The following is a 27569-nucleotide window of genomic DNA, read 5'->3' as shown; positions in this document are numbered from 1 at the left end:
TGCACTGAAGATCAGCGTGGCACTGGGTTTTTCAAGAGCAGGACCAGCGCTGAAGCTTTATCTCCACATCACTGCAGCTGTTAGCATACAAGATTTGCAGGACTGCAGCTGCTTCAGGGATGCTAGCCTCCCAGTTCTGTGCAGCTCTGCTCTATTTCCAGCCGGCGATGCCAGCAGGTGGTGCTGCCCGCTCATGCCACTGGTGGAATATTCTATTTTATCTAGTTAATAATTTATATTCAAAAAAATAGAAGTTCTACTTTTGTCAGCCTAAGGTTTCGCTACAAAGCACACACAAGACGACTTCTCTCTCTTTCCCTCCACCTTGTCTTTCCTCCCCTGTGCCCAGTCAAAAAGTGTTGGAAGAGGGAAAAAAACAGCTGAAATACTTATCTGTAAACACAGAATAAGGAAATTTAAAGTACCTGTGGATCAGGTAACCTTACGGCAAAATACTTGAAAGAAAGATACGTGCTGTCCCACACAGAGGCAACCATTTGATCAATTCTGGAAGTCCTCAGAAAAAGAACGATATCAATGGAGAAAAACAAAGCCAAAACCTGAGAAACACAGGTAGACGTGCTCTGCCTTTTCTCAGGTCATTCAAGGGAATGCAAACATTGTAACCATACCTATAGTATATACCTATAGTTTGACAAAGAGCAAACTATACCACAGATCTAAAGGATGATCTCCTTAGGAAAGAGCCTGCCTATCAGTTTTTCAAACAGAAATCCTAGCTCCTGAATGTGAATTAATAATTAGGAAATAATTTTAATTTTAGAGAAAATGTTTCTATATAGAAAAAAAATCAGATTTTTTTTACATAATCTAAATCACTCCCTTTGTTAGCTGATTATCTCCAGGAAGGTGTGAACAAGAGCTCTTACATCACTAACGAAGCGCATGCTCCTGGAGGAGTTTATGAGCCTAAAAAAAAATATACAAGTTTCCCAACATCAGTATCTGAACCTATTCAAGACTGAAATACCTCTCTGTAAGAACTGCAGTGTAACAGAGAACATACTTGTGCACACACACACCCCCTTTCCAAACTACACCCAGCTGTGAGACAGCGCAATTTAATTTTTAAATTCATGAATAGCACAAGTATTATACCTTCAGAGAAGGAGACAGCTGCTCACACCTCCTCCTGGATATTATTTTCTCATACACAGTGCCAGGCCATGTGTCTGAGCTGTTGCAGTCCTGGATGTGCCTGAGAGCCCGATATAGGAGCTACCTGAGCAGGTTGCTTGAGATCTCTAAACTGGTATTTATGCATATATATGCAGGGGTTTTATACAACCTTATACATGGGGTGTCTATTCGTCTATTAGTTGCTTGTTTCATTCACTTTTTTAGTGAAATTTTATATAGATTTTTTATATAAGGCTATTTTTAGATATTTATATAGATTATTTTTTTTCTATATGTAAGTCCTTATAAGCAGAAGCAAGGATAGCTCTCTCTGTGGTTATGTCTTCTCCTCCAGCCACACCTGCCTCATCAATTCAAATACCAAAGTCTTTCAAAAGGAGCCTGTGTATTTCATAATGTTTGTAGAGAATCCATCACAGTCCCCTTTTCTCGGCTGGCACTTCTGTAATACCATCCTAGGCATGTTCAATAATTTAAAAAAAAATTATTTACCTGACAAGGATGACAACTACACAAAGAAGATAGGGAAGGCATGAGAACCTTAACAAAAGCCACTTCTTTAATAAAACTCTATGAGTTTTAAAAAGCTTTGCAGAAATTGTACATATGTCATCTTCAATGCTGACGTTAGTGAAAAGTCACAACCATCCAGACTGCCACTGGATCTGATGGCATGAACATCTACACGCTCTTTGCATCGTTGCTTGGATGAAAACTTGTCAGACTCAATTAGTGGCAGAGTAAAGCTCATCCGGAGGGGAAGGCAGATGTGAATTAAGAAATACTTAATTGCACAACCACCTGCAGATCCTGGCTGCTTCAGAGATCTGCTGCAACGGCCACCTTAGCAACACAGAATAAGGTGTTTTCTTGCCATGAGAAAAGCAATAAAAGACTGGCTTGGAGGGGGGTGGGCTCGGAGGGGGGTGGGGGTGGAGGGGAAGCAAGCTGCATTAGCCATGCTGACTTAAGAGTGGCCAAACCAAGTATTTTCCACTGACTTTATGCAAGTCCTACCATGCCTGTGAATACAGCACCCGGGTGGCCCCACTCACGTGGCATGAACAGCTTGGAGTTGCTGCTGTTCTCCCTCTCTCTCCCGGGAAAGAGGCAGTGGAGCACCGGCATCTTTTGCTGTTGTAGGAGCGTGAAGCAGCTCAGAAGTTCACAGAATAGGTTACAACACCCAGCTGCCTCTTGCAAACCAAAACCAAGTGGCGAAAACAGCAAGAAATGGCAGTGGCTACAGCTGAAAGAACAGTCACCAGCAGGATGCTAACAGGGTCACTGTGCTCTCTATATTTAAAACACACACACAAGACAGTGGAAGAAATGGAAGCAGTGTGTGGAAACATTAGGCTATGTCGCACAAGCTGAAATCTTTGGAGAAAAAAAAAAATCAACATGTAAAGCATCTGGGAGGCTCAGAAAGAATTGAATATTGGCTGGTGCCAATAAGTCTGATTTCAGCTGAACAAGTGGATTTTGTTCATTCTTCTTTATAATCCCCTTATGGTTACATGTCAGGAAATTACCCCAGAAAAGCCTAAGAGTTTACTGTGAGGGGGTAAAGAGTTAGATCAAGATCCCCACTAACACCTTCTGGGGCAAATGAAGCTAATACTTCAGGATGAGGCAATGAATACTGAAAAGAACAGAGTCCTCTCCCTACACCATGAACTCTTCCTAGCACTCTGATTTCTCAGCCTTTCAGACACAGGCATCATGAAAGGTAATCATCTCACTGCAGATGTGCACATGCGCTCCAACGCAGTTGTCTGGGTTCCTTCCTTACTGGAAAGGGAGAGGCAAGTACCTCCAGAGCAGAGAGGACTGTCCCAGTGAGCTGTGACCCTCTGAAGTCACTAGAGAGCCTACCCGGTTAGGTTAGATTAGGAAGCCAATTTTAAAGGACCAAACTTTGGCAAGATGAAGCCCCTTCCCAGCCTAACTTGAGTTTCACCCCACCCAGCACAGAAAAAGCAGGTGCAGGATGTTTGCTCAGTTACACCAGATCCTCTAGCTAACTGTCAAAGCAGACTGCTGCATCGCTGCTACTGGATTCAGTTGCTGGTGCCATATTCGGTTTAATTTGAGTCTCTACAGACAACTGCTCAGAAATTCAGAAAAGCTGGCTCTGATGCTAGGCTGCCACATCAGCCTGTGAAAACCGGTGGTCTGCACTTCTGTAGAGTAAAGGCGGCAGCGTGTCATAGTTGGGCTGAGTTACATCCAAAAATCCCTTTGATTTTAGCTAAGCGAATAATACAGCCAAGTTTTCCTCCCCAGTACTTTGTTCCTGCAGGCACCTGACTTTCAGATATTCCTACAAAAAAAAAAAAAAAAACAGAAGGAAAAGAGAATTAAAAATTTATATGACAGCTTTTGCCTGGACAGAGAAAACCAGAGTCTTAAAGATGGATATTTTGAAAAGGAGTGAGGCCCTTCACTGAAAGACTTCTAAAAAGTTACACCTATTTTTAAAGACAATGTCCAAATGCTTGGAAGATGAGAAGAAGCATTCCAGTTGGGATTCGTAGAAGGAGAAAAAGAAGTTTGACTCTTTGAGAAAGGTGCTTGTGCATCTCCACCTGTGATGCGTGTTCTTTTGTGATGATCAGGTTCAAGTACAATCCTGGGCTCAACTATTCAAGTTCTCAGCCCAAAGGACAGTGAGTCACATGCTTCATTAAGAACTGCTGGCAAACTAAAGCTCTTGTCTTTCTCAAAACAAACAAGTAATCACACCCTCCCAAACATGCTAACGAGAAGGTTGCAAGAGCAAGCACTTAAAGGTGGAAAAACCAACCCACATAACTTTCACTGACTTAATTTCGGAGGAGCTGGTGAAAGGAAAGCTTTTACTGTAGGCTGCTACAGTTCTTTAAGTACGAGTGCATTCAGCCATTTTCTTCTCCCCAAATGATGCTTGGCCTGATAGAACAGCAGGTGGAAGTGCTAATATCCTGTCGTTCTCTTCCTCACTCTCTTACAAACCCATCTCGGAAATTGCCACTACCTCTGCTGGCTGATTCATCCATCTCACAGTCCTCTAAACAGGTGCAGTTGGGCACGTTTAAAAAAAGGTTGGGGGTTTTTGGGGTTTTTTTCAGGTGCCTAAAGTAAACGAAAGCAGAACTCATCAACTTTTAGAAAGAAATTTCCTATTAAAATACTAACAAGTGTTTTCTGTTAGAAAATAAAAGGAAAAAATGCAATTACCTTACCAATCTTTATTGTTCTTTAACATAAGTAGGTATTTTATTGGTATTTTCTATAGAAATAAGGCTCAGCTGAAGACTTCTCCTGATCCTCCAAAAGATCAGGTCCTCAAGCCAAGCCTGTCAGTCCATGCTGGTTGCACATTGTTCATTCGCAGCCCTGACACACTCCATTTGGAGTCAATTTTGATACAAGCCATATAGAGTTTACGTACTGAGGTAACATCCAGTGCTGTCATTTTCCGTGCAACTAAATGTCAGCAAGAAATAGAATCTAAAATTGGTCTGTAACTATGGCAACTAATGAGCCATTCTAACTTGGAGTCCCCAAATCAAACATGTGACCATCAAGGGATTCATTCCAGTTTTAAGATGCTGATTTTCAGAGAAGAAAATATGTGGCTGCTTTTGCTGTCATGCGCATGAGATGTGTCAGCCTACAACCAGGCTGGGGAGCTGGAGCAGGTTCAGGCAAACAACCAGGAGAAGCAGCTTCTTTCTTAAACTGGAATGAAAACCAGCCAGCATTCTACTGATGCTAATCACACTGGATAAAGGCAAAACCCTTCGAAAAGAACAAAATATCAGTGATCACAGTAGTGTTTGTATTCATAGCACTGGGGAACAAAGCGTAAGCTCTGTGATGAAAAGTAATGTGTGCCTTGATTAGATTTTTTTTATTTCGATTTCAATAGGCATTTGGGATTGCAAAACTCAAAAGTCAAAAACACATCTGCACATGTGTATGAGAATAAACGTGGGGACAGCTCCATAATTCTGGTAATAGGGAGGCTTTTTCATCTCCCACGATCATATCTTTCTTCTCAGTAGCTGTTCCGAAAGGATCGTATATGCAAATTCTCCTCAACAGATCTTAAAAGATGCGCCTACAGCTAAGATGTCCCCATCTATTTACCAGGGAACAATGTATTTATTCCCTTTCATATCTGTGCCTGGAAACTGCCAGGTGATCCTTTAGGGCCATGGCAGTCAAGTAAAGGCAGTTCCTTCAGAAGGAGTTGAAGGCTCTTCCAGGAGGGCTCCGCAGGTAAGGAGTTTCATGCACAGGTTCCTTCAAAGCCAGAATAGTGAGACAGAAACAGCTTTTCTTTTTTATTTTGTACTTTCTATGTATGATCGACTACTACTTTTTAAATGGACAAACACTGCTCTTCCTTTCTGCCATGGGAGCTCAAGCTCTTGATGCCAGCACGCAGTAGGAACAAATGGCAAGAATCCACCATATGGATGGAGTATATACTAAAGATATTTTCCCTGTGGTGCTAGAACTACAAATCATTCAGCTGCTTCGAACAAGGAGCACTTTGACCATATGAAGTAACATCATTATTCAGGCTTTTTTCAGAAGACAGAAGAGAGATGGTGAAAGACAGACATAAATAAAGAAGTTATAAGCTTTCCAACATAATTTGAAAAGTGCATAGTTATTGTTATCAAATAAAGTTGAAGCTAAAATCATCTTGAAATTAATATTTAAAATAAAGGATCAGTATGCTTTTATACTACATTGAAAGGTTTAAGTAGCACACGTGTGTTCTAGAAACTGCAGCCCAGATCAGAAGAAAGGATGTTAGGTGTCAGTCAAACCTTTAACAAAGGAACTGGAAGTTCTTACCAATTTTCTTTGAGGATTTTAAATCTAACAAAAACAAACAAACAAAAAAGCTCACTAAATTATTTTGCCTACATATTTAAACATCACCTGACATTGTTGTTGAATATTGGCTTTCCTGGGTAGGGAAGGAAAAAAGAAAACCAGCATGAATTACAGCTTTTAATTTTGGAAACCATAAGTGCTGTTATCTCATAAAACAAGCTAAATTTGAAACAGTGAAAAAATAATTATAATCCTTGAAAGTTAGAACCATGAAACACTGTTTTGCTGTCTATTTAAAAAAAGAAAAAAAAGGCCTCTGAGAAAGACCAGTCAGAATACTTATTAAGGTCTGGAGCAATCAGTAAAGTGACAGGTCTGTCAGAAGAAAACAGTACTGGTGACAAACACATAACAAAAGAAAATTAACAACTTCTCTGTGTGAATTTGCAGATGTGCAGAAAGTGAAGCTATTTAAAAACAGAGTACTGCAGTTGTATCAGTTCTATGGTCCCCACAAGATGCCACGCTCTACGGTACATGGATGGAAAGAACAGAGGATGCTTAAAAAACACCGTATGATTTTGCTGTACAGACCATCTCTGGTGCTTTGTATGTGTGTCTATATTGCACTGTATTCCTCTTAAAGCAGCAAAGCCTTGGTGTATGACTAGAATTAGTCATAACAATCATCAAGAGATTATATGATGCGATGCCAGGGTTGCCATCAGAATGCTCCACAGAGGTTACTCAGGTGATTTACTGGAGAAAGGAGATCTATACTAAGATTTTCTCTTTACCCAAGTCCTTCCATCCACACTTACATTTTTAACAAAGCAGAATTATGGACTTGTATTCATGACAGAATCTGATGAGACCACATCCAGTTTAATTCCCTCCCTTTAGAGGGAAGCGATCAATTGGTTCAGCCACAGTGTTCTCTATTCATATGGAAAACACAGCTATAGAAGCAAAGCTATAACTCAGGAGAAATAATCAGAAAAACAGACAAAAGAAAGGCAAAGAAGCAAGCAGATTGAATTCTACTCTCATCAGGTGTTCCTGATACATCTCAAGTCACAAGGTCACCACCATCAACCAAGGTGGTAAAGAGACAACCAACGTAACATCCTAGGTGCAGCAGGAAAAGCCGACAGTGTTAATAACAAAAAGTATGACAAGGATGATAAGAGATAGAAAGTTGAGGCTCTGGATGCCTCATGCTTTCTCAAATCAGTTTTTACCTAATTAATTCATCTTCATCAGATCTGGGCCAGCTTAGCAACAGCAGTAATGCAAATTAATATCTTAGGGCTCTACACAGAAAAAAAGCTGTAAACCCCGTCCACCTACTAGGCAGCATCACATCTTCATTAGTTTACTGGTATTTAAAAAAAAAAAAAAAAAGAAAAAAAGAAAAAATAAAGAAAACTTGCAAAGGCCCACACAAAGAGCAAACAGCATACTGTACCACATGAGACTGAGAAACAGTTATAGCAGGGAAAAAAAAAAAAAGGAAAGAAAAAAAAGAAGAAAAAAACCCACAAAACAATAAACCAGCTACAAACAGAAAATGCCTAAGTACTGCTGAAGGTATAGGAAGATGGTTTCAATACAGCCAGTGCCCTGTGTGGGCACAGCCACAGGGGCGACTGCAAGCATCTTTCAAAAAAGACTTCTCACCGTTTCTTTTCCTTCCTTCATCTTTTGTCACTTTTTGTGGTGCCATTACTTTCTGGAGGGAGCTCCGGCTGGAGCTGGGCTTTCCCGACCCATTGCTGATGATGGAGCCATTCTGACTCGGGGACCGGCTGAAAGTAACCATAGCAACAAGGGAGGATGTGAGTTCTTCCTTATAAACCTCATTTCAAGGTTATTTCGTTCACACAGTTTGCATCACTGAGTTTTCAAGTCTGATTTTGTACCAAAAGAAGACAGAATATAAACTGCACACAGCAACATAGTAAAGGCAGGCACAGGGCGACAGTAGGAGAAAACACGACTTCTCAATTAGTTCAGGGTTGATGGGCACCGAATGCAACTGCTCCTCATGCACAACCCCCACAATGACAGAAGCAGCACTGCAGAGGACAAAAAATCCTGTTACCAATTCAGTGTCATGTATACAGTTAAAATAAGCAGACCTTTGTTTTTGTATATATGGCTAAACTAATTCCTCTATTATTTAGCCTGCACTTAGGCTCCGCTGTTTTGGCAGCCACAGTGCAAAATTCAGTCACTCGCTTTACACCTACGCACACACAATGCAATAAGAAAATTCTCCTTTTTTTTCTTTTTGCACATAACCCAGGTTGACCAGCACTGTTATTTGCTGAATCCCCTAAGAAAATGCTTGTTTTACTGAGCCACTGCATATCCTTGCCCTGAAACTGGTCCCCGCACAGGGGGAGGAGGGAGGGCAGAGTAGAACCGCTGCAGGCGCTCAGCCCCAACCAGGAGCAAGGACAGACTGAGCAGCGTAACTCCGGGTTGCACTGGGAGCAAGGTCCCAGCACCAGTCCTCTTCTTTTTGGGATGGGCAAATCACTCCTAATGCACAAGTTGGGAAAAGCAGGCCAAAGTAAAAAACGTTATATTTGGTGCTGCTCCACATCCAGGCATGGTGTCAGGTTGTTTCTACATGTGAAAGTTGCCACAACAGGCATGAAAATGACCTACAGGACCTGTATAGTTACTCAGCACCTATCCATAGTCTGTGCTGAATTGTCACGGCCAATGGCAGGATAATGTAAAGAGGTTGCACTGGTGAAAAATATGGACTCAGTCACAAGGACTTCCATTTACCGAGCAAAAAAAAAAAAAAAAAATCAAATCAAGTTCTCTTGCTGTCACAGTGGCTGTATATCCAGAAAATGGTACTAAAGCAAAACAACTGTAAAAACCATCCTGTAAATTATTGCCAGTACTATACTGCCAGCCTGAAACATTCTTTTACCTCCAGTTCTGACTGCCCTGTCTGGTGTAAGTGGAGGCCATTTACTGTGGTCAGAACAGGAAAGGACAGAGAAGTAATTCTCAGGGACTCTCTTTTGAAGACAGCCTAGGTGGAAATATATATAATTTCAGACAGGCTCTTTCCAGCTACAGGGCTTTAGAAAAACTCAGCATGAACCCAGCTAGCTCATCCCAGCCTGAAGATTTTCTTGTGAAATTCAACTGAGAATAAATAGTCTCGAAAAGCAGCGTTTCTCCCCTATAAACCCATCTGTCACTGCTAATGACTAAGCCCAGCCTACTAAAAAAAATCATCCAGGGACAGAACAACACCTGCAGAAACTCTGCTCCAGCTGCCAACACAGAAAAGAAGTGACCACAGGTAGCTTGCGCTATGATTTCTGCTACCGCTAATCAAAATATTCATTCTTTTTTAAGTGGCCATCAGATTATTAACTGTGAAGTTGCCTTCAGTGGTAATATCAGAGAAGATATTCTGATCACTTATCAGCCACTTCATGGCAGTCTGATTTAAATTGACCTTTCCAGGCTGCAAAGTATCCTGGATGAAAAAGCAAATACGTAAAGGTCAAGAAATATTTCTTCATCTTCAGAAACCATTAAACTCCATCCCCAGACACAGTTCCTGGGAATGAAAAAAGGCTAACATTCCGCATGTTCTCACTCGCTCAAGTAATCACCCTGAAGGAGGCAAAACTACCTCGGAGTTATTTGCTTAGAAAGGCACCAAGGTTCAACACATTTTATAATGAGAACAACTTCCCTGTGAATTCCTGGATCAAGTTCGCTTATCGATGTTTGTTTAAAATTGCGCAGATTAAGCAGAGAGGGATTTCTGCACTCATTCAATGGATAGTGAAGTGCTTAATCGCTTTTGTTAGAGGATTAATTAGTAAGGCTTGTTTACATTTTGTGCATGTATTTACACATGGCTTTGGAAAGGCTTCAAAATATTTTAAAGAAGAATTCCTGCAAAACTTTACCAGCACCAGCAGCCCCAGCCGGTGTCATGGCCATCTTCCATTTCTCTGTTCATCAGAGGGTGGGAGACTCCCAAAGGGATGAGTGCTGTTTGGTTCACACAGACTACACAACCTGACTCTTGCGGGTCAAGCGATTTACGGTGTCAACCACAAGGTGCTGACATTTAAGGGCAGAACAAGTTTACACCAAACCCAGTGAAGCCAGGAACCGGGGGAGTTCTCAGCTGGCTTACTCCTCTGTTGGCACACCCCGCAGACAACTTTCTCCATATTCCAAGTGATTTACTGTACAACCAGCAAAGTATGCCAAACCAGACGCCAGCTCAGGATCCTTCTGTTCCCACTTTTCTGTAGGGAAAACCTCAGCTTATGACCAACGGGGAGGTCTACCTGCCACGACAAGCAGCAGCACCAAGTCCTCCAGCCCTGCTCCTTTCAGAGCAGCACCTCTCACCGCTGCAGATGGCTCCAGCGCATCCCTGTCACGGCATGCAGCAATATTGTGCCAAGGTTTCCAAACGTTTCCATTACTCCAGAGGGGCAAATATCATTGTGCAAAGTACAAGATAAGGTGACTCAGCTATGAGGACTTGATTTTCTATAGAATTTCTGTGCACTAGCCAGATACTCTTAAGTTAAAGTCCCTTCAAGAGGCAAGGACCATGTAATGTCAGCAAATTAGACAACTGTTACCCCTATTCAGGCTCCTTACGTAACAGTTTTACTTTTCTCTCTTCCCTCCAGTATCATTCTTCCACAATAAAATGTCGATGATCCTCTGCTTGAAATTAATTTCAAGGAGAGCGAGACAAGGAAAAATGAACTTGAAGCACACACAGCAGCTAGGATAAAGGGATAATCTACTTCCCTTGCCTGAGATGACCAAGATGAGAAATCATGACCTTCAGCTATTCTGATGATGGTTTAGGGTAGACATTCCTAACGGGAAAGGCAGTGAAGAACAGATTGCTTGAGGAGGCTGTGATCAACCCACCACTGGAAAACTTTAAAAAAAAGTGGGATAAAGGCAGGGGTATATTTGACCCTGCACTGGAGAAGACAAAGAGGCAGGTAGCTTCCTGGGGACCTTGAATCTGTGATCCCACAACCCTGTAGACTTATTACGATGCAACTGCAAACCTGGGACACTTTAGCCCAGACATGGATGTTATGTAGTCTGTTCTTACACTCTCAAAAGTTTTGTCCTGCTGTAAATGCTTTGGATCTAAAGGCCTTCCAAAATTTAATGGATGTTTAGGGTTTGCCTTTCTGCTGATGAAGACATTGGTTCCAACTCTGGAGTGGCAGAGTCTGTCAGTGGAGCTACAGCAACTTACAGTGTCTAAGCTCCTGTCTATGGGTTCATTTCAGACATGATTGGTGTTTGTGCTCCAGATCCCATATTTCATTTGGGTTCTTCTCTTGTACAACACCAGCACGCATGTGAGAGCCACTTCCCATTTACCTCCCCTACAATCTGTGAAGACTTCACTTTATCTTGTATTTTGCAGTAATCTTACCCATCCAGCACAGACCAGCGTTATGCCAAGAATTCATCATGGAGGAACCATCTGCCGCGCACAGAGCCTGGGTGCCAAACCTTACAGCTTCTTCCTAAGCAACCAGCAGCATGTACCCTATTCCACCCCTGTGCGGAAACATGCCAGACCGTACCTTTTCCTCGTTTCGTTGGATTTGGCGGTTTTGATGGTGCTCCCATCCTGAGTAATTTCTCTCTCCTGGGAGGCAGGAGCATCTCTAACTGGAAGTGGAAGTACAACAGTCTCCTGAGTTACAGGTAAAACCTCATCTTCAGCTCCCTGCTGACCTAAGTGTTGCTTGGCATAGTCAAAGCCTTGTACTGGCTGCAAAAAAAAACAGGAGGAAAAAAAAAAAAAAAAGACATTTCAAGCATGTGTCATATGTTAATATATAATTTCCACTTCAATATAAAATTTTCCACTACCCTTAACTTCTTTAATTACGTAAGTGACAGGTAAAAATATGTAGATTGCTATATGAGTGCCAAACAAACCAATTCCACATGTTTAAAATATGTGGAATTCCACACATTTTAATTCCATTCCACATATTTTAAACATGACCAGTAAGTACAAAATTGATCTTGGCTACCCTCTCTTATCCTACCATAACATTCCTAGAAATCCCTTTAACAGACAACGGAAGAATGAGCATATGGAAGAAAAAATTACGCAGGAATAAAATAAGACCATACAGCAAATAGAAAACTTTGACACAAATCAGGTGTTTCCTAAGAGAATGGGAGTAATTTGTTCCAAATCAAGACCATGTAAAAGGTACGCATCAAAGTTTCATGGGCAACGTTTTCTAGGAAAGGATTTTTTTCTGATCAGTGATATTATATTTCCCCTGGCTTGCAAGTTGCCTACTGGGAAGGTTGTTATTGACTTCACTTGTTTCTCCTGGGAAGTGGCATTTGCAGAAGCCTTGCAGGCAGGCAGCCGAGCCCGTGTGCCCAGCCTCTCCTTCCCCCAAGCCCGACCAGGGTTTCCCTGCTGCCTCTGCAAGGAAAAAGCAGAACCAACATACACCTTCTGGGCAACACAGCCACGGAAAGCGAGGTTCTCTTAAGGAAAAAATATAAAAAATTTAGCAAACTGAAATTTCCCAACTGCATTTTCTATTGGGGGAATTAAAAAAAAAAAAAAAAAAGAAAGAAAAAAAGGGAGAGGGGGGGAAAAACCAGAAACAAACAAACAAAAAACAACCAAAAAACCACACAAAACCAACCTGCATTTTCTATCAGAAAAAAAGAAAAAATATATGAAAAATAAATGACTCAAAGAAATTCCTGACCACCTCTGGAAAAAAATATAATACATAAAAATGTTCTTGCTACACTAAATTGAATAAATTTACCAGAACCTGGGAAGATGCTCTTCCTGAAGTACAATGACTATTGACAGAATGCTAAAAAAGCAACATGAAACACTTCAAAGGTGAGCAGCAGTGATTTTAACCCTCAAGCATACTTTGGGAAACACATAGAATTAGACAGTTAATAACTGAATAGCCTCTCTCAGGTTCCTGTCATGTTGTCATTGAATATTTTGGTTCCAGAAAAAAAATCAGCTGGATAAAAAAATTTGCTGATGGCACAGAAAAAGGATGAGCTCTGAAAAAAACATTTTCTCTTGTTCTGTCCCTTACTAAATCTGGGTTATAGCTATAAATACAGATGCATTTCATAGGCGATCTCAGTCTGAAAATAATGGAGCTGTCTTCTGGTTTTTAAAACAAGACAAAACATGCTTTTTGTTTATGGGGATCTGCATTGCATTTCCAATCTCCGGTTTGAACTGAGGCTGATGATTTCTAATGTGCTCCTGTACTTCACTCCTCTGGAAATAGCTTCATTGAATTAAGATGACACTAGCTGGGCTAATGCTGATTTGGGAGAGCAGAGGTCTCCGCGCATTACCACGATGGGACTTGCAACATATCAGAGAAATGCCAATTTTCCATCACCACCCCATGACAAGTCATGATGATATCGCCCCTGACAGAGCCTTCTGCTTGCCCTCCTCTGAAAGCAGGGTACCACAAAAGCAGCCACCAAATTAGCTACAAAGGGAGGAAATGAAGGAAGAGAAGGGAATTAAGACAGCGGAAGCAGAGGCTAAGTAAAGGACAGCTAGGATGAACTGCTGCCCTACAGCCTAGAGAGTAATATTTTTAACCAAAAGGATGCTTTGCGACCTTATCCTCTGTATTAGTCAAGACCCTCCCAGATATTCTGCAAAAAAAAGTAACAAAAGAGAAAAGCTGATTAAATCAGTTATTTCTCCCTCCATGCCTTTGAAAGAGTAGAAGTTTCAACTTATACTTCCTATCTTAATTTTCTTTTTTTAATAAGTAACAAAACCAAACAAAACCAAACCAGAAGCAGCAGAACATAAGAATTACTAAAGAACTCTGCAGAGTCCCAGCTCGGATCTGCCAAAGGGAGAAAATGAAGGATTATTTTAATCTGAGTTCTACTTACCACCATCTCTAGTAATAAAGTGCACTAAAGGAAGAGCTGAAAAAGCCATCCTCATCAGCGGACATATTGTGTTAAATAAAATTTGATCTTGGAACCCTGCTCTGTAAAAGCCCACAGGAGCAGATGGTTTTACCACTCCTGAAGGGAACTGGCAAGGCTAAATCATGATCAGGCACTGCTGAAGCACTGCAAGCATAGATGTCCCATACAGCCAAAATACTGAGAAAGACCTAAGGACTGGGATTTCAATATTGTTTTTGAAATAATAAATTAATGATGAGACCATTAAATTACATTGCCTGGCAAGGGGCAGATTGAATATAGGGGGTTGTTTCCAGGACTTTTTTCCTTGTAATGATCATAAAAAAAGACATTGATATTTTAAAAAAGCAAAAAAATAAAATAAGAAGGAAAAAAAACAAAAAGCAAAAAGGATGATTGGTCCCTCCCCTCTACACGTATACATCGGCAGTTTCTCCCATCTGATCTTTTTTTTGCCATGCCCTTTATCAAATTGTTAGTGGTTGTTTTCTCATGGCCTGCAGTATTTGCTTTTGCTTGCGGGTCTTAGACTGCAGATCTTATCTCTGTTTACCTGCAAGCTTGCTCTTTCATGCTCTAAAAGAAAGGAAAGGTGACAAATCAGATTACAGCCTTTTAAAAAAAGCATGCTGTGAATTAGAAAGCAAGGGAGGTAAAAGCGAACATCTATCCAAAACCCCAAGGTAAAAAACAGTTGCTTAAAATAAAAACAGCATTGGAAGAACATTAAAATAAATTCCCACCAGAATTTCACCAATTTGAATTTAGCCTACTTTTAATATTACAACTGGAGAGCCAATTGAAAAAAATAGTAACAGTCCCTTTCCCCTGCAACTCAGTCCAGATGTCCATGACTGCTAAGGTAATTCAGAACAGCAACACAATTCCCAAGAAAGATATTCTGAACTACACTGCGTACGAGAGGTCGTTTTTTAAACTTCAGTTACGTAGCCTTCAGCCTGTTACAACAAAACAAGTCATTCCTTAATTACCAGGCGCAGGCAGCAATCCTGCTGCTATGTCACATCACCTCCCCCAGCTACAGAAGGATATTTGAGGCTAAACGTTTCATTACCCCTCCGTGCTGCGTTCGTGCATCCTATCCCGCTGGCACGGGACGGAGCCTCCGGAGGGACGTGGCAGGCAGCTCTGCTCTGCGAGGACCTGCAGCCTCCTGCTACTCCCAGCAGCAACAGGACTGCAGCAATGAACAGGCAGCTCCGCTCTGCCAGTCCCCTTGGTACAGGACTTTTGGCATCCGAACACACAGGATGGCACCACTGAAAACAACATCAGCTGAAATCCAAGGCTGGGGGTATCCTATGTTCTTCTCTTTTCCTTTCTACACAGTTTGCCAGGTGTTCAAAAGGTAATCACAAATTGCTCCAGTGATTCAACAGCAAGTCTCAGACGCACAGAAACAAAATATTAAAGCTGCTTCTTAAACTAAAAATCACTTTGCTGTGACTCCACTTAGAGAACAGAGTCAGCATCAATCAAGCAGTCTCAGGCACTTTGTTAGCCATGAAATAAAATATATTCATTTAAAATGTGATATAGAGATGTGTTCGTCAGCTGTTTGTATTGCCACACTGCATAAAATGTAGCAATTACAGTTCAAGTAATTACCACTATCCCTGATATCCCTCATGCTGAAATTAAAAACAAAACTAAAACTGTTCTTTTCCAAATGACCTTATTTCATTATCTTTCCAAAACACGGCTCTTTGCTTTATTTTACATAAAGATGCTGAAATCAGGAATGACAAAACGAGTAAACCAGTCCATTCCCAATCCCGCTGCAGAATTTATTTTCCACAGTCTATATACCAGCATATACTCTTAATCAGACCTGGCTGAACCTTTTTGATAGAGCCATCATTGTGAAACTAAACGGAAAGCAGTTTAGCTTTCACTTTTAAATGCATCACTTTTCATATAATGAATTAAATGAAATTTTATGGAGTCTCAAAATATACTAAAAAGGGGAAATGCACTCTAGAAGCGGACCTCCCACACTTCAACTGCAAATGTGAGCAAGTCTGCATGGAAAACTCCTGAAATTAGTATAGTGTGGATGCTGGGAGCTCAGCAGCAATTATTTTGTTCTGCAGATCCAACTCCGGCCTGATGACATTGACTGATGATGCAAATGTAACCTGACTGAACAGGTTTTAAGCTGACTATGTATCTTATAGCCTGATTAAATCTGATTTCTCAGGAAAAGTCAAAATTCAGCTTTTTCTTTTTAGAATGACAACTATGGATTCAAATATTAAAATACATTTAAGTTTTTTCTGTGCTGTAGCTTGAACCAGCAGTGGATGTTTTTAAATAGCAACTTTCTTCAGCTGTAAAGCATCCCATAACTATGGTCAGCTCAAAACAACATACTATTTTAGCCTCATTTTGTACTTTAACTGGGACTAAGATCACATTTAAGAAGAAGCAAGTGGTACGTAGTATTTGCAACAGCCCCTAATAAAGTAGGATTTGCATTTTAGAGGTTTCAATGGGACGTTATATGATATCGCTGCAGTGGTATTAATTTTTGTTTGTGTTTGTGATATTGCTCGTTTCACTTTTGCAGATCTATTCTTAACACTAGTTTGATAACATCAAAAAAATAGATGAGCATACTGGAACCAAAATGGAAATGTCTTTTTCACATAATTTTTGATACAAATGTCTTTGTCCAGCTGGCACCAGCTGCACCCATCTGCAACTAACCTAAGATGAGGAGAAAAGAGCTGTCATATGCATCATGCCTGCCTTCAGCTCTCCCTCCAATCTACATTTTTCAGCAGAAGCAACAGAGCTGAAATCACAATAATCCTGCTGTCTGTAGCGTTAAGAAACCAAAGAAAAAATCTATCATTTCAATCCCGTGCTGAAGAACAAAGCCAGCTAAAAAGGCAAAGGAACAGTGGACTTACACACAGGCTCTGTAGGCTAGAAACCCCTCACTTTAGGTGGCTCTAAGAGCCATTTAGTAGCATTGAGATGGCAAACTTTTTTTCACTGCAGAGGCAAATTAGTATTCTGTGACATTTTTCTGTTAGGAAGTCAAACTGGAAATGCATTTGATTTGGGGAAAAAAACATCTTATAATTGATATGGGTTCATAACTTCAAGGAAAATATAATCATTTGAACCCAACCAACAATACCCACAAATAAATTAGAAAGTTCAAGACATCTGAAAATAAAATAGCAGTGGGAAAAGCTTTCTGAAAAAATTCAAAGAACGTCTTTCCTGGATTAGCAGCTGGGTGAACTTCTGGTTAGGACCAGGTCTGAACTGCTGCCAGAGCCCGGAGCTTCAGCCGTTGCCACTTGAGCAGGTAGGAGCAGCTCAGGCCATGGGTCTGAGGATGAGGTCCTACGGGAGACGAGCTGCTGGCACAGCTTAAGCATAACATCCCATTTCCCCAACTTTCTGAAGGAAGCAACTGCCCTGAGCAAAGGCTACTCAGCCCTAAGGGCTCAGCACCTTACATCCCTGCGTAACGCTTGTCCCGTCACTGCTGCCTTCATGGCCGGGGTAAGCTGCAGCAGAAGGTGGCACATCCCAAGTAAAACAGATGGGTGATTGCTGTGACCGGTGGTATCAAGCAGGACAAGTGCAAACATCCAGCTTCTGAGTAACAACCATTTCAATTCCAAATCCCTCAACTACATCTCGCAGAGGAACAGGTAAACCCTCAGAAAGCAAACAGACGTGGTGGATCTAGAGATCGATCAGTCACTCACTTTAGCTCTCTGAGGCAGGTTCATCATGGTGTCCGGTTTGAAGTCGTTCTTGTTCTTCCTGCATAGCACCGCTGTGATGATGATGATGATAACTGTAACCACAGCAATGGGAGCCAGCACCGCTGCAATGATCCACAGGTTGTTGGGGGGGTTCTTCACCACAGCTACAGAAAATTGCAAACCAAGGTGGTTAAGTCTCACCGCGCAAACGCAAGATTTAAATTGTTTCCAACACAGCCTTCAACTGCCTCTATATAATAATTAATATAAAAGGATTTGTTAGTAATCTAGCTATAGCCTTGTCTTCCTTAAGTAAAAAAATGAATCAGCAACACTGATCAATTAAAAAATCCCTGGTCTCTCTTCTCTTAGTTACATGCAAAAGCAGCCATCAACACCCAGGCCCAGTTAGATGCAATATTAGGTATCACTCCACTGGTTCATTTGCAGACTAAAGAAAAAAGGATGCCAGTAATAAATCCTTAATTATTTTTCAAACACTAAACCAGCTTATAGTAAGGTAGCACGTGTGTCAAAAGTGTACACATGAAGTGCATACCTGGTGTCAAAGACATACGGGCTCAGCAAGAGTAAAGTGGCAGAGCTTTTATAAAAACAGTGAAGTTATAAGCACGCTAATAGTTGTTATCGATACCAACAGGGCAATACGAAAAGGCTCCTCTTGTGCTCTAGAAATACTTTATCATAGCTAAGGTCAAAATGAATCCATCATTTTTGAAGGAGGGGAAATGTGATTGGAAAGACCTACTTGCAGATATACTAGTAATGGCACCAGGAAAAGGGTGCATTTCAGAAACGCAATGATGCTAAAGCATTTTAGATTTCATTTTATCAGAATAAAGTCTATTAGCATAAACCTTCAACTTGTACACACGTAAGAGATCCTCCTGTGACACATCCCTGGTTCTCTCATCTCATCTCATTTCTTTCTGGAAAAAACACCAGATAATCTCCTTATGATGCTGAATTCTGTTTCAGCAAAGTATTCCGTGGGCTTCACCATGCTATCTCTATTTATTTTCCCATACCACTGGTTTCTGGCATGGACAGGCTATTGTGAGAATACCAGCGTAAAGCAGCCTTTCCCATTTCCTAGGGAACTAGCGCTTCCAAATGTCATTGAGCTTATTAGCTGTCAGAGGCACTCAGCATCTTTCAGGATCAGACTTCAAATGCATACCGTCTTGTTTAGCAGCAGTTACAAAAGCCAGCTGAAAGCCTGTCAGAAGCTCCAGCCTAGTTTTTTGTAGATCTACAACTTTCTGCAAAGCCATTGTAGTTTGTTGGGTGATGTAGGAATAGCACTGCTGGGTACGCATCTTGCACACAGTGTAACAGTAGCCACACGCTTAAAGACTGTCCGAAAAGCCAGGTTGAAGCCTTTCAAGGTTCACTTTTCAATGGACAATAAATTGCACAATTCCAAATTATTGACTTTGACATATAGTTGGGGTATGAAAGGGCTGTGGGGAAGGAAACTGAATCTGAATTTTATCAGATAACCGTAATTTTAATTACAGACTGCTGTTGTGGGAGCAGCAAACAGTTGTTGAAAAATGGTACTTCTACTTTTTAGGGAATGCAGAGGCAACTATGACCTTATGGCTAATAGGACAGGCATTTATGAATCCTGGCTTACAGCTTTAATTCAGCTACCAGCTTCCAATGTGACCTTGATTAAGTCAATCCACAGTTCATTCAGCTCAGTAAGACTTCAGCAGATTTTGAAGCAAGCCTTTCATTCTGCTATAACTCTGTCCCTCATTTATAAAACAGGAACATCCATATTTTTTGTTGTTATTCGTCTGTCTTGTCTAACCAGACTATGAGCTCCTGAGGGTAGATGTCTTTTCTTACTGCATTTTGGTACAGAATTTTTCACTCTGCTGTAACAGAAATAATGAGTAAAAATGAAGTGCACACAAAGTATTTTCTTTGGGAATACAAAGACAGCCTACAAATACCATGTCCAAAATGAAAAGAATTTATTTTTTCCATAATAAGGTATAAAGATAGCACTACCTCCTACATTTCAAAAACTTAGCTTCAGAATCTCTGTTACCCAGGGTCATAATTTCAATTTCTGTATATTCTCTTCTTACAGTACTCCGTGCATATTTAACTTGTATGAAAATCTACAGATGAACAAGGCTGCCTTATGGGACCATGGAAGTACAAAGTTAGAACATGAGCAGCAGATGTCACAGTTACCTAAATACCCGTACAAATCACACAACTGCACAAAGAGCTAGGAAAGTGCTATGTATTATCTATAGCTGCTTTAGCAAAAATTACTTTAAGTAAGTATTGTCATGGAAAACAAAGCCATTTAGAATGTAAATGTTAGACCTTATGGAGCAGGAATGGAGGTCCCCAGGTTCAGTCCAATTAAAGTCAGTAACAGACCATAATCAAATCAAGGATCGGGTACAGTATATAGTGCATTCTCTGGAAATTATATCATACTTTAATATTTTAACTCAATCATATGTTTATGGATGATATGTCAATTAGTTATACAGTGGTCCCTTCTTTTCCTATCACAATTACGTGCAATTATTTCAATAGCACTGCTCTTTCAGGCAGAAATAATGGCACCGGGGGTCCCATTTTATATCCTGTTTAGCCAGTAAGGAGATCCAGTAAAGAAGTCCATTATACAATTTTAATTCCATTTGGATAAATACCTAGAGCAACAGGAGCAATTCAATTAGCTAAAGGTATAGATTCATACATTAAGCTGCTATTGCACAAAATAACCCTCCACGCTGTACCACAGGTTTATTCACGACTGTGGGTCAACTATGCAGGAATATTAATTTTTTTTTTTATTATTTTTTTTAAAGAAAACACCTGTGGCCACAATCACTCAGGCACTGATGCAAGTCTTAAAAGAGAAATTTGAAAATGCTTTACTTTTCAAGGACAGATTACTTTTTTGGCCACATTATTCTGAATGATACTATCATATCTTGAATCTGAAAACTGTCCATGCACACAAATAGTTCTGTTCACCTCCACTTTTCTGATTTGGGTCTAAACATCATCTTTAACAAACATATGGTGCACTTCACAAATTTCTTAGTTAAAATGATTATTTTAAAAAAAATAATCCTTTTGGGATAGAAATAATCTGCATTATTATGAACCAGTCAAAAATAAGGGACATCTTGATAGCCCTCCACATTTTCCTTTGGGCTAAGTTATTTATTAGCAGTTTAGCTCTGGTAGCCATTAGCTTGTGACGTCATGCTTTCATTAGCATCAGAATTAACTCTGACTTTACAGTTCCATAAAGTTGTTCAGTTCATAGAACTGTATGTGTGTAAAATTAGTTGTACATTAGATCTACCAGTGACTGGCTAAATAAATAGGCATACAGCTTTGATTTACCACGATGAAGGCTTAGCCTGTCCCCCACAGGCAAAAGAGCAGCCCAACCTCAGCAGCTGCTCAGGAAGATGCACCTGACATTTCCCGTGTGATCAACGGAAGCTCCCCACACCTACACTGGTGTTTTTAGAAACAAAAGAAAAAAAAAAAAAAAAACAAAAAAAGAAGAAGAAATAAAAGACTGAACCCTCAGAATTTTTAAAGGAACTCTTACGATCAGCTTGAACTTGAATAACATAACCCAGTGTCAAGGCCATCCGCTGGGAGTCAACAGTACTCAAAATTTTGGCAGCTGCAGTGCCCAGCAAAGGTTTCCCGTTGTATAAAGTATAGTATGTCAGTTCAGCTGGCTCCTTGGGTCCTGGGATACGTTGGATTTTTACCATCTTTCAGTGGGAAAAAGAAGAAAAAGGAAAAAAAAAAAGAAAATAAGAGAAAGAAATAAACTGTGTTCATATCATTCCACTGCAAAATCTGCCCGAAGCTACTTGAAGGCAACGCACGCAAGGGAACTCCTTCAATACCCAGTATAAGCATAAACTCCATGCAAATATTCTCACAGGATTAGAGCTTCTTCCCTTGATAACCCAGGCTATTAAGATTAGCGAGGACTGACTGCCGCCTTCAAAAAGTTTAAACCTAATCCCAAGGTAAAACCCTATGTTAGAGAAAAGCACACAGTAAAAAGGAGGAAAGGACAAATGTTTGGACATTACAGTCCTCTGTAAAGAAGGAATTCCTAAAATCTGTACTAACATTGAAAATTATACTTTACTGCATATTGCAGTTGACAAAGCCACTCACATTTTACTTCTGTACTCATTGCCTTTTATTCCAGCCTGACAGTAGAGAACCATGCTTTCACCATTTTATTCTGCAGAACACCAGCAGAATTTTTACACGGTACCTCTGTCTTTGCTGAGATTAGAGGAACTGTGAAACACCTCTAATGATGAGGGAAAAGGAGTTTTGTGATTCCTCTTCACTATGTTGTGGACTAAAATATGTCATGCTTCCATGGAAAGTTTCACAAAGGTTCAGACTTTTGGCAAATAAAAATGTGTTTCTCCTTTTACATTCTTTCAGTGGGAGAACACACAGAATTGTGGGCAAATGAGAAAAGCAGTTATTTCTTTTTATCTCTTTCAACAAGCAGTTCTTGAAAAATATCATGTAATTAAAAAACCAATCTTGTCATGCAATTTTTGAAGACAGATCCTCTTTGAATCTCCCACAACTAGCACCAATTGGATAAATTAGTGAGAAAACAAAATATGATTATTTCAAAATATTGAATGGGAAATGTTGCTAAATAAGAGAGATGATTAATAAATTACTCTGAAATTTCTTCTTCTCTAGAAGAAATCTGCTCTTCATAATGTAATCTGTGGCCACATGATTTGATGACTAACCCTGTACAAAGACTGCTTCATACTTTTTTTTCTTTTCTCAAAAAAAAAAAAAAAAGAATAAAGAAGTTCTAGATTTATCAAGTTACCGAGGTCAGGGAGACATAGGACATATTTTTTTTAAATGAACAAACCCCCAGAACTCTTCGTGATGTTGAATACAAGACTTTATGCTAAAATACCAATCCTCACAGCAACCAAAGAGAAAATATTTATTAACACTGATTAACTAATGACAATTTCTAGAAGATGAGAGGCGTGCAAACACGGCTGACTGCAGCAAAAGAAACCCATTAGTAATGCCATGCGTTTTGCACTCACTGCTTTGAAATTCATGGAAAGAGAGGAAATCTCAACCCAGTTCAGCTTTCTTTTCTTAATACAAAAATCACATGGAGACATGCAAACAAAACCCGTTTTTCAGCACACATCTAGGTACAACCAATGTTGCATTGACCACCTGCACAGTGTAGCTGCCCACAGTAGTGGCACGTTTGAATCGCCTTCCTTGCTGATGGGACATCATAAACAGCGGGGCCAGACGCTGCTCCATTAATCTTGCAAAGCTCTGGTTGTTCAGTCCCAGTAATGCAATATCGACCCCTTGAATAACTGTGGGAATGGAGAAAATCACACATCAGTATATCTTATGCGGACAAATAAAGTAACATATGGTCTGCAGGACAGTTTGGGGCAGGGATGTCATAACTCGCTTAGACAAAAAATAGCTGGACACTGTTACACCCCCTAAGTAATTTCCCGATGGGGATATAACGTGCTTCTGTTCCAGCCCCTGGACTGTTCTCAACGTTTATGACATTTCAGAGAACAAAATCCCCAAAAAATTTTTGGGCCTTCAGTTTACCAGAATGGCTCTGGGAAGCACCTAATCTATGATCTTCAGTGTAAAAAGTAGTACATTAAAATCCATTTGAGAGCTGCCTGTCATGCTTGTCGTCCGATACTCCTGTTAACTAAACCACGGGTTTTCATCCAGCAGTTTTGAAACCTGAACTTAGGATTTTGTACAACTCATTTTTTAAAAAAATATCATATCTTTGAAAGCACTGAAAACTGAATAAATATTTCCTAAGTATAAATGAATTTAAAATTAAAGAGATGCTGAATTTACATAAAGTTAAAAAAGTTATATAGCATGCTAATTTAATTCATACATATGCATGATTTTTCAATGTTATTTCAAAACATCTTTTGGGACGACCATGATATTTTTGAAAACTGTTTCCATTGCAATATCCATACTACTCCACTGCAGTAAGTGTGCAAGGGCACGAAATGGAGCATCAAGTTCACGAGATCCAAATGGGAAGAGGTGTAACACTCCCTTCAGAGGATCATAATCTCCACATAAACTTGGGTTTTTTATCTCAAAATTATGAACAGATATAACAGGTTCCAAATCACACCAGCTTTTGGAAGCAGAGTGTAGAATTCAACCTGCTTCATGCCAGGCTCCTTTTCTCTTGCTCTCCTGAGCATTAAACAATTCCAGGCACAGACACAACGCACAGAAAGGCTTTGGCATCTCCTCACTTAAAGGTGTTGGGGTGGAAAGGGTCTCTTTCTTGCCCAGTTATCACTTGTAAAGTCAAAATGATTGCGAATGAGAGTTTGAGCCCAGTGAAATGACTTTGGTAAAAAAAAATATTTTTAAGTCTAATAGCATTCTTTGCACCTTCTTCTCTACGAAGAGAGAGATATGTGCTTAATGATTCAGGTGAAAGGTGCAAAAACTCCTGGACTCAGACAGTTGGCAAACTCCCTGGGTGTAACAGATCACCCTTCTTCCTGGGTTATGTCTACAAACCTCCTTTGATTTCAGATTTAAATCCAAGTCCCAGAGAGGGAATAATAATTAAAAAAAAAAAAAAACAACCAAAAAACCCAACCATGCCTATTTGTGTTTTACAACTCTGAGAATATAATGCTGCTCTCGGAAGTGCTTAAACCTAACTGTCATAAATTCTGAGGTGGGTGTTAGATGCAGGAGACATCTCTGTTCAAGATGACAAATCAGTTATGCCCAAGAGTAACTGTAAATACATTTGCCCAGTTGAATGCAGGAAGGTTCAGTGGGCATTTGCTTATTATTGTGCAAAATTACTGCACCAATGCGTTTATATAAACAAACACTAAAAATTATTGTCTGAAGTGCACGGAGGAGGGAAGGAGATTAAAAAGTACCTGTTATCACCCAGTAGTCTCTAGTTGACTCTGAGACATCAAGGTTTGGATACTCCAAAGCTTTAAAAATAAAAGTTGAAATTATGTCACAATATTCCAACATCCTACACATTATATGTTGCAAAACTGATTAACCAGACAGTGATAAATAAAATTTAACTATGCCCAGGAGGAGATCTAGAAGCATAATTTTCAGGGTTACAGTCTCTCTTCTGTCTGAAAAAGAACATCAAGTGTAAACAGTATGAGCATTGCTGCACAAAGTAGGACATACATCTTCTGTTGCCAGAATATTGGCTGGCACATTGTCTGGGGCAAACCCTAGGATTGCCCATTAGTAAAAAATGATAGGTAATATGCAGGTGTCGATGTTATATACATTTCTGCTGCTTTCTCCCTGTGTATAATCCCCTGGGAAAAACAAGATTAATTTTATGATGATTCTGTGATTTAACCCTTACTTAACTCAGACCACAATTTTAACGTAAAATGATATTAAAATAAACCAGGATCAGATTCCACCAGAGTGCAGTGCCACATGAATTACAAGCCAGACTAACGAAACTGTGAACACACCTTAGTGTGCGGTACTCTCGCCCTCTCACTCTGCACCATTGAAGGTATTGCTACCATATGTGTTTACATCTGTGAGAAACTGATGTTTGCTGTTTTCATGCCTTTTCTTAGCTCTTCCATCTCCAAAAGTGCATTAGGCTGTAAAGTGCAATATGCTGCTAATTCATTATACAGCTCAGCATTTTTTTCAACGGATTTATGCAATGTGGAAAGCATTCATCCTTGGAACTTAATTCAGAAAATATCCGTGCTTTGCACGTTGATACACGGCTATCAAATTACTTTGATTTTTAAACTCCAAAGTGGCTTGAAATAGTAAACACTGTAAAGGATCTGATGACGCACAGGAACTGCTTTTGAGGAGGGATTTCACAGCACATGCCAAGCTGTGCATTTCCACGGCAGACTGCAAAGGCTCTGGAGAAGCCGCTGGAGTCTACTGGGAAATAACACGCTTTGAGAAAAGCCTCAATATTGGTTTGATAAACTGAAACAACTACACTGCCACATGAATAAGCATCAAACACTCTTCAAAGTAAGTATTTTCACAAGACATGCTATCAGTCTAAAGCCATAAACACAACGGGCACATTACGTTCATGAGTTTGCAGTATACCTGCTGCACTGAGAATAAATCCAAGAACTCCAAAATGAAATATAAACCATTAGCTGTTAAAGGAGCACTGGCTAAAGACTTTATTCGGTCAGTTCATCATGTGCAGGGATCAGCAGAGAACTGCGACACCGCACAAGACTCGTGCTGTGTGACAAAACGGTTTTCATGGCTCCTGACTACCAAGCATATGCCTGTATTGTCTTTGTGAGAAGCACCATAATCCTTTCTCCTATGCAACAGGCCTATTTGGGAGGCCAAACACTGGAGCTGAACAGAGTCATCATCAAAACTTCCTCGGGCTTTCTCCTTGCGCTCCTGGATGCCCCATGAAGACAAGTCCTGCACACAGGGCACTCTTCAGACAGGCTCACCTGCTAGCCACAAGAAGGAGCGAGCCCGTCTGATGATGAATGGTGTACACCCCTTTCTAGGTCCCCAAGCACACCCTTTGGCAACAGCTTCCCTCCACCTTTCCTTACCTCTGGAAAGACTCGATGGAAATGCAAGACTACCCTGAAACGTGTCTCTTACCCTGCAATGCAAAGTCCCATTCAGAAGCCCACTCAGCAGTGCAAGAACCCATCATCAGGCATTTTCTTCTACTCATTTGCAAACATCCAATTTAGGTAGGTAGCGCCTCAAGAACAATATACACCCCTCGCTTTTCACGGAATTGCACAATCACCAGTTAGCTGAGACTCCCAACTGCCTCACGCTGGAGAATGACCACTTACCCCCCAGACAGCTCATTGTACAAGCAACTGATGAAGAATTGCACAAAATAATTACTCTGCTGTTGGGCTGTTTGCAAATAAAATGGACTGACAAAAAAAAGGTAACTTCCGTTTTTCTGAGCGTTCGCTTTCCAGCAGCCTGGTTCTGCTTTTTCTTAGAATTGGAAAATGAACAAGCTCCTTAGTAATTTTACCTCAAGCTATGAACCCACTCAGCTCAGTGTTCTGACCATAAAGACATATTTGGTTCTACCCTTAAGTGCCCAATTATTTCAATACTTGTAAAACGAAAAATTACAAACTACTCCATCACTGGTTTAGCCTTATCAGTGAGTTTAATAGCTAGCAGAGACTTAACCACACCTTTACTGGTATTTGAGCACAGTATTTCAAAGTTAACAAGCATCTCATGAAGATTCACACACAGTGAGATCAGCTGAAACCTGCCCTCCCTTAACCAGAGTCCCTTACTATGAACTGATGTACCCAGCATGTCCCTGACTCCTCTCGCTTCCAGCAGGCATGATCTCCCCCAGCAAATGGATACCCCACCTCTACAGCGAGCTTCATTTCACACACAGTTTAACAAGCAGATTAAACAGAAACCCCCATAATCAAATATCCTGTCCCTTTATTCGTTTCAGAGAAATTGGCATGCAGAGTCAGAGAGCACACTGGCCACACAGGCTGCCCACACACACAGCTTCCTCTAGCTCTCTGCACCTCTGACTCTTCAAAGCAATTGAAATGCAAGGAAATTATTGATACTTAAGTGCTTAGACCACATTTTAAACTAAGGATGAAGTTCATCAAATACACCAACAGCTTTCTAAACAGA

At 40.4% G+C, this 27569-nt stretch overlaps 1 protein-coding gene across 6 annotated transcripts in view; it reads right to left on the bottom strand.

Annotated features, from left to right (window-relative positions):
• KIAA1549L (KIAA1549 like) overlaps nt 1–27569 on the bottom strand; it is a 143331-nt gene that overhangs the window by 46831 nt on the left and 68931 nt on the right. For all 6 annotated transcript variants that reach the window (XR_013930966.1, XM_080405834.1, XM_080405833.1 and 3 more), the window contains 6 exons: nt 24806–24865; nt 23061–23212; nt 21406–21577; nt 17778–17941; nt 11631–11821; nt 7681–7808 (listed from right to left, as the gene is read on the bottom strand). Coding sequence is in view for 5 of the 6 variants with exons in the window: in XM_080405834.1 (XP_080261960.1) it covers nt 7681–7808; nt 11631–11821; nt 17778–17941; nt 21406–21577; nt 23061–23212; nt 24806–24865 (867 nt within the window). In the remaining variant the exon portion in view is untranslated. The remainder of the gene's footprint in view (nt 1–7680; nt 7809–11630; nt 11822–17777; nt 17942–21405; nt 21578–23060; nt 23213–24805; nt 24866–27569) is intronic.

The sequence above is a fragment of the Falco punctatus genome (assembly GCF_963210335.1).
Source record: "Falco punctatus genome assembly, chromosome: 10".
Taxonomy (NCBI): domain Eukaryota; kingdom Metazoa; phylum Chordata; class Aves; order Falconiformes; family Falconidae; genus Falco; species Falco punctatus.
This window is presented reverse-complemented; position numbering and strand designations above follow the sequence as displayed.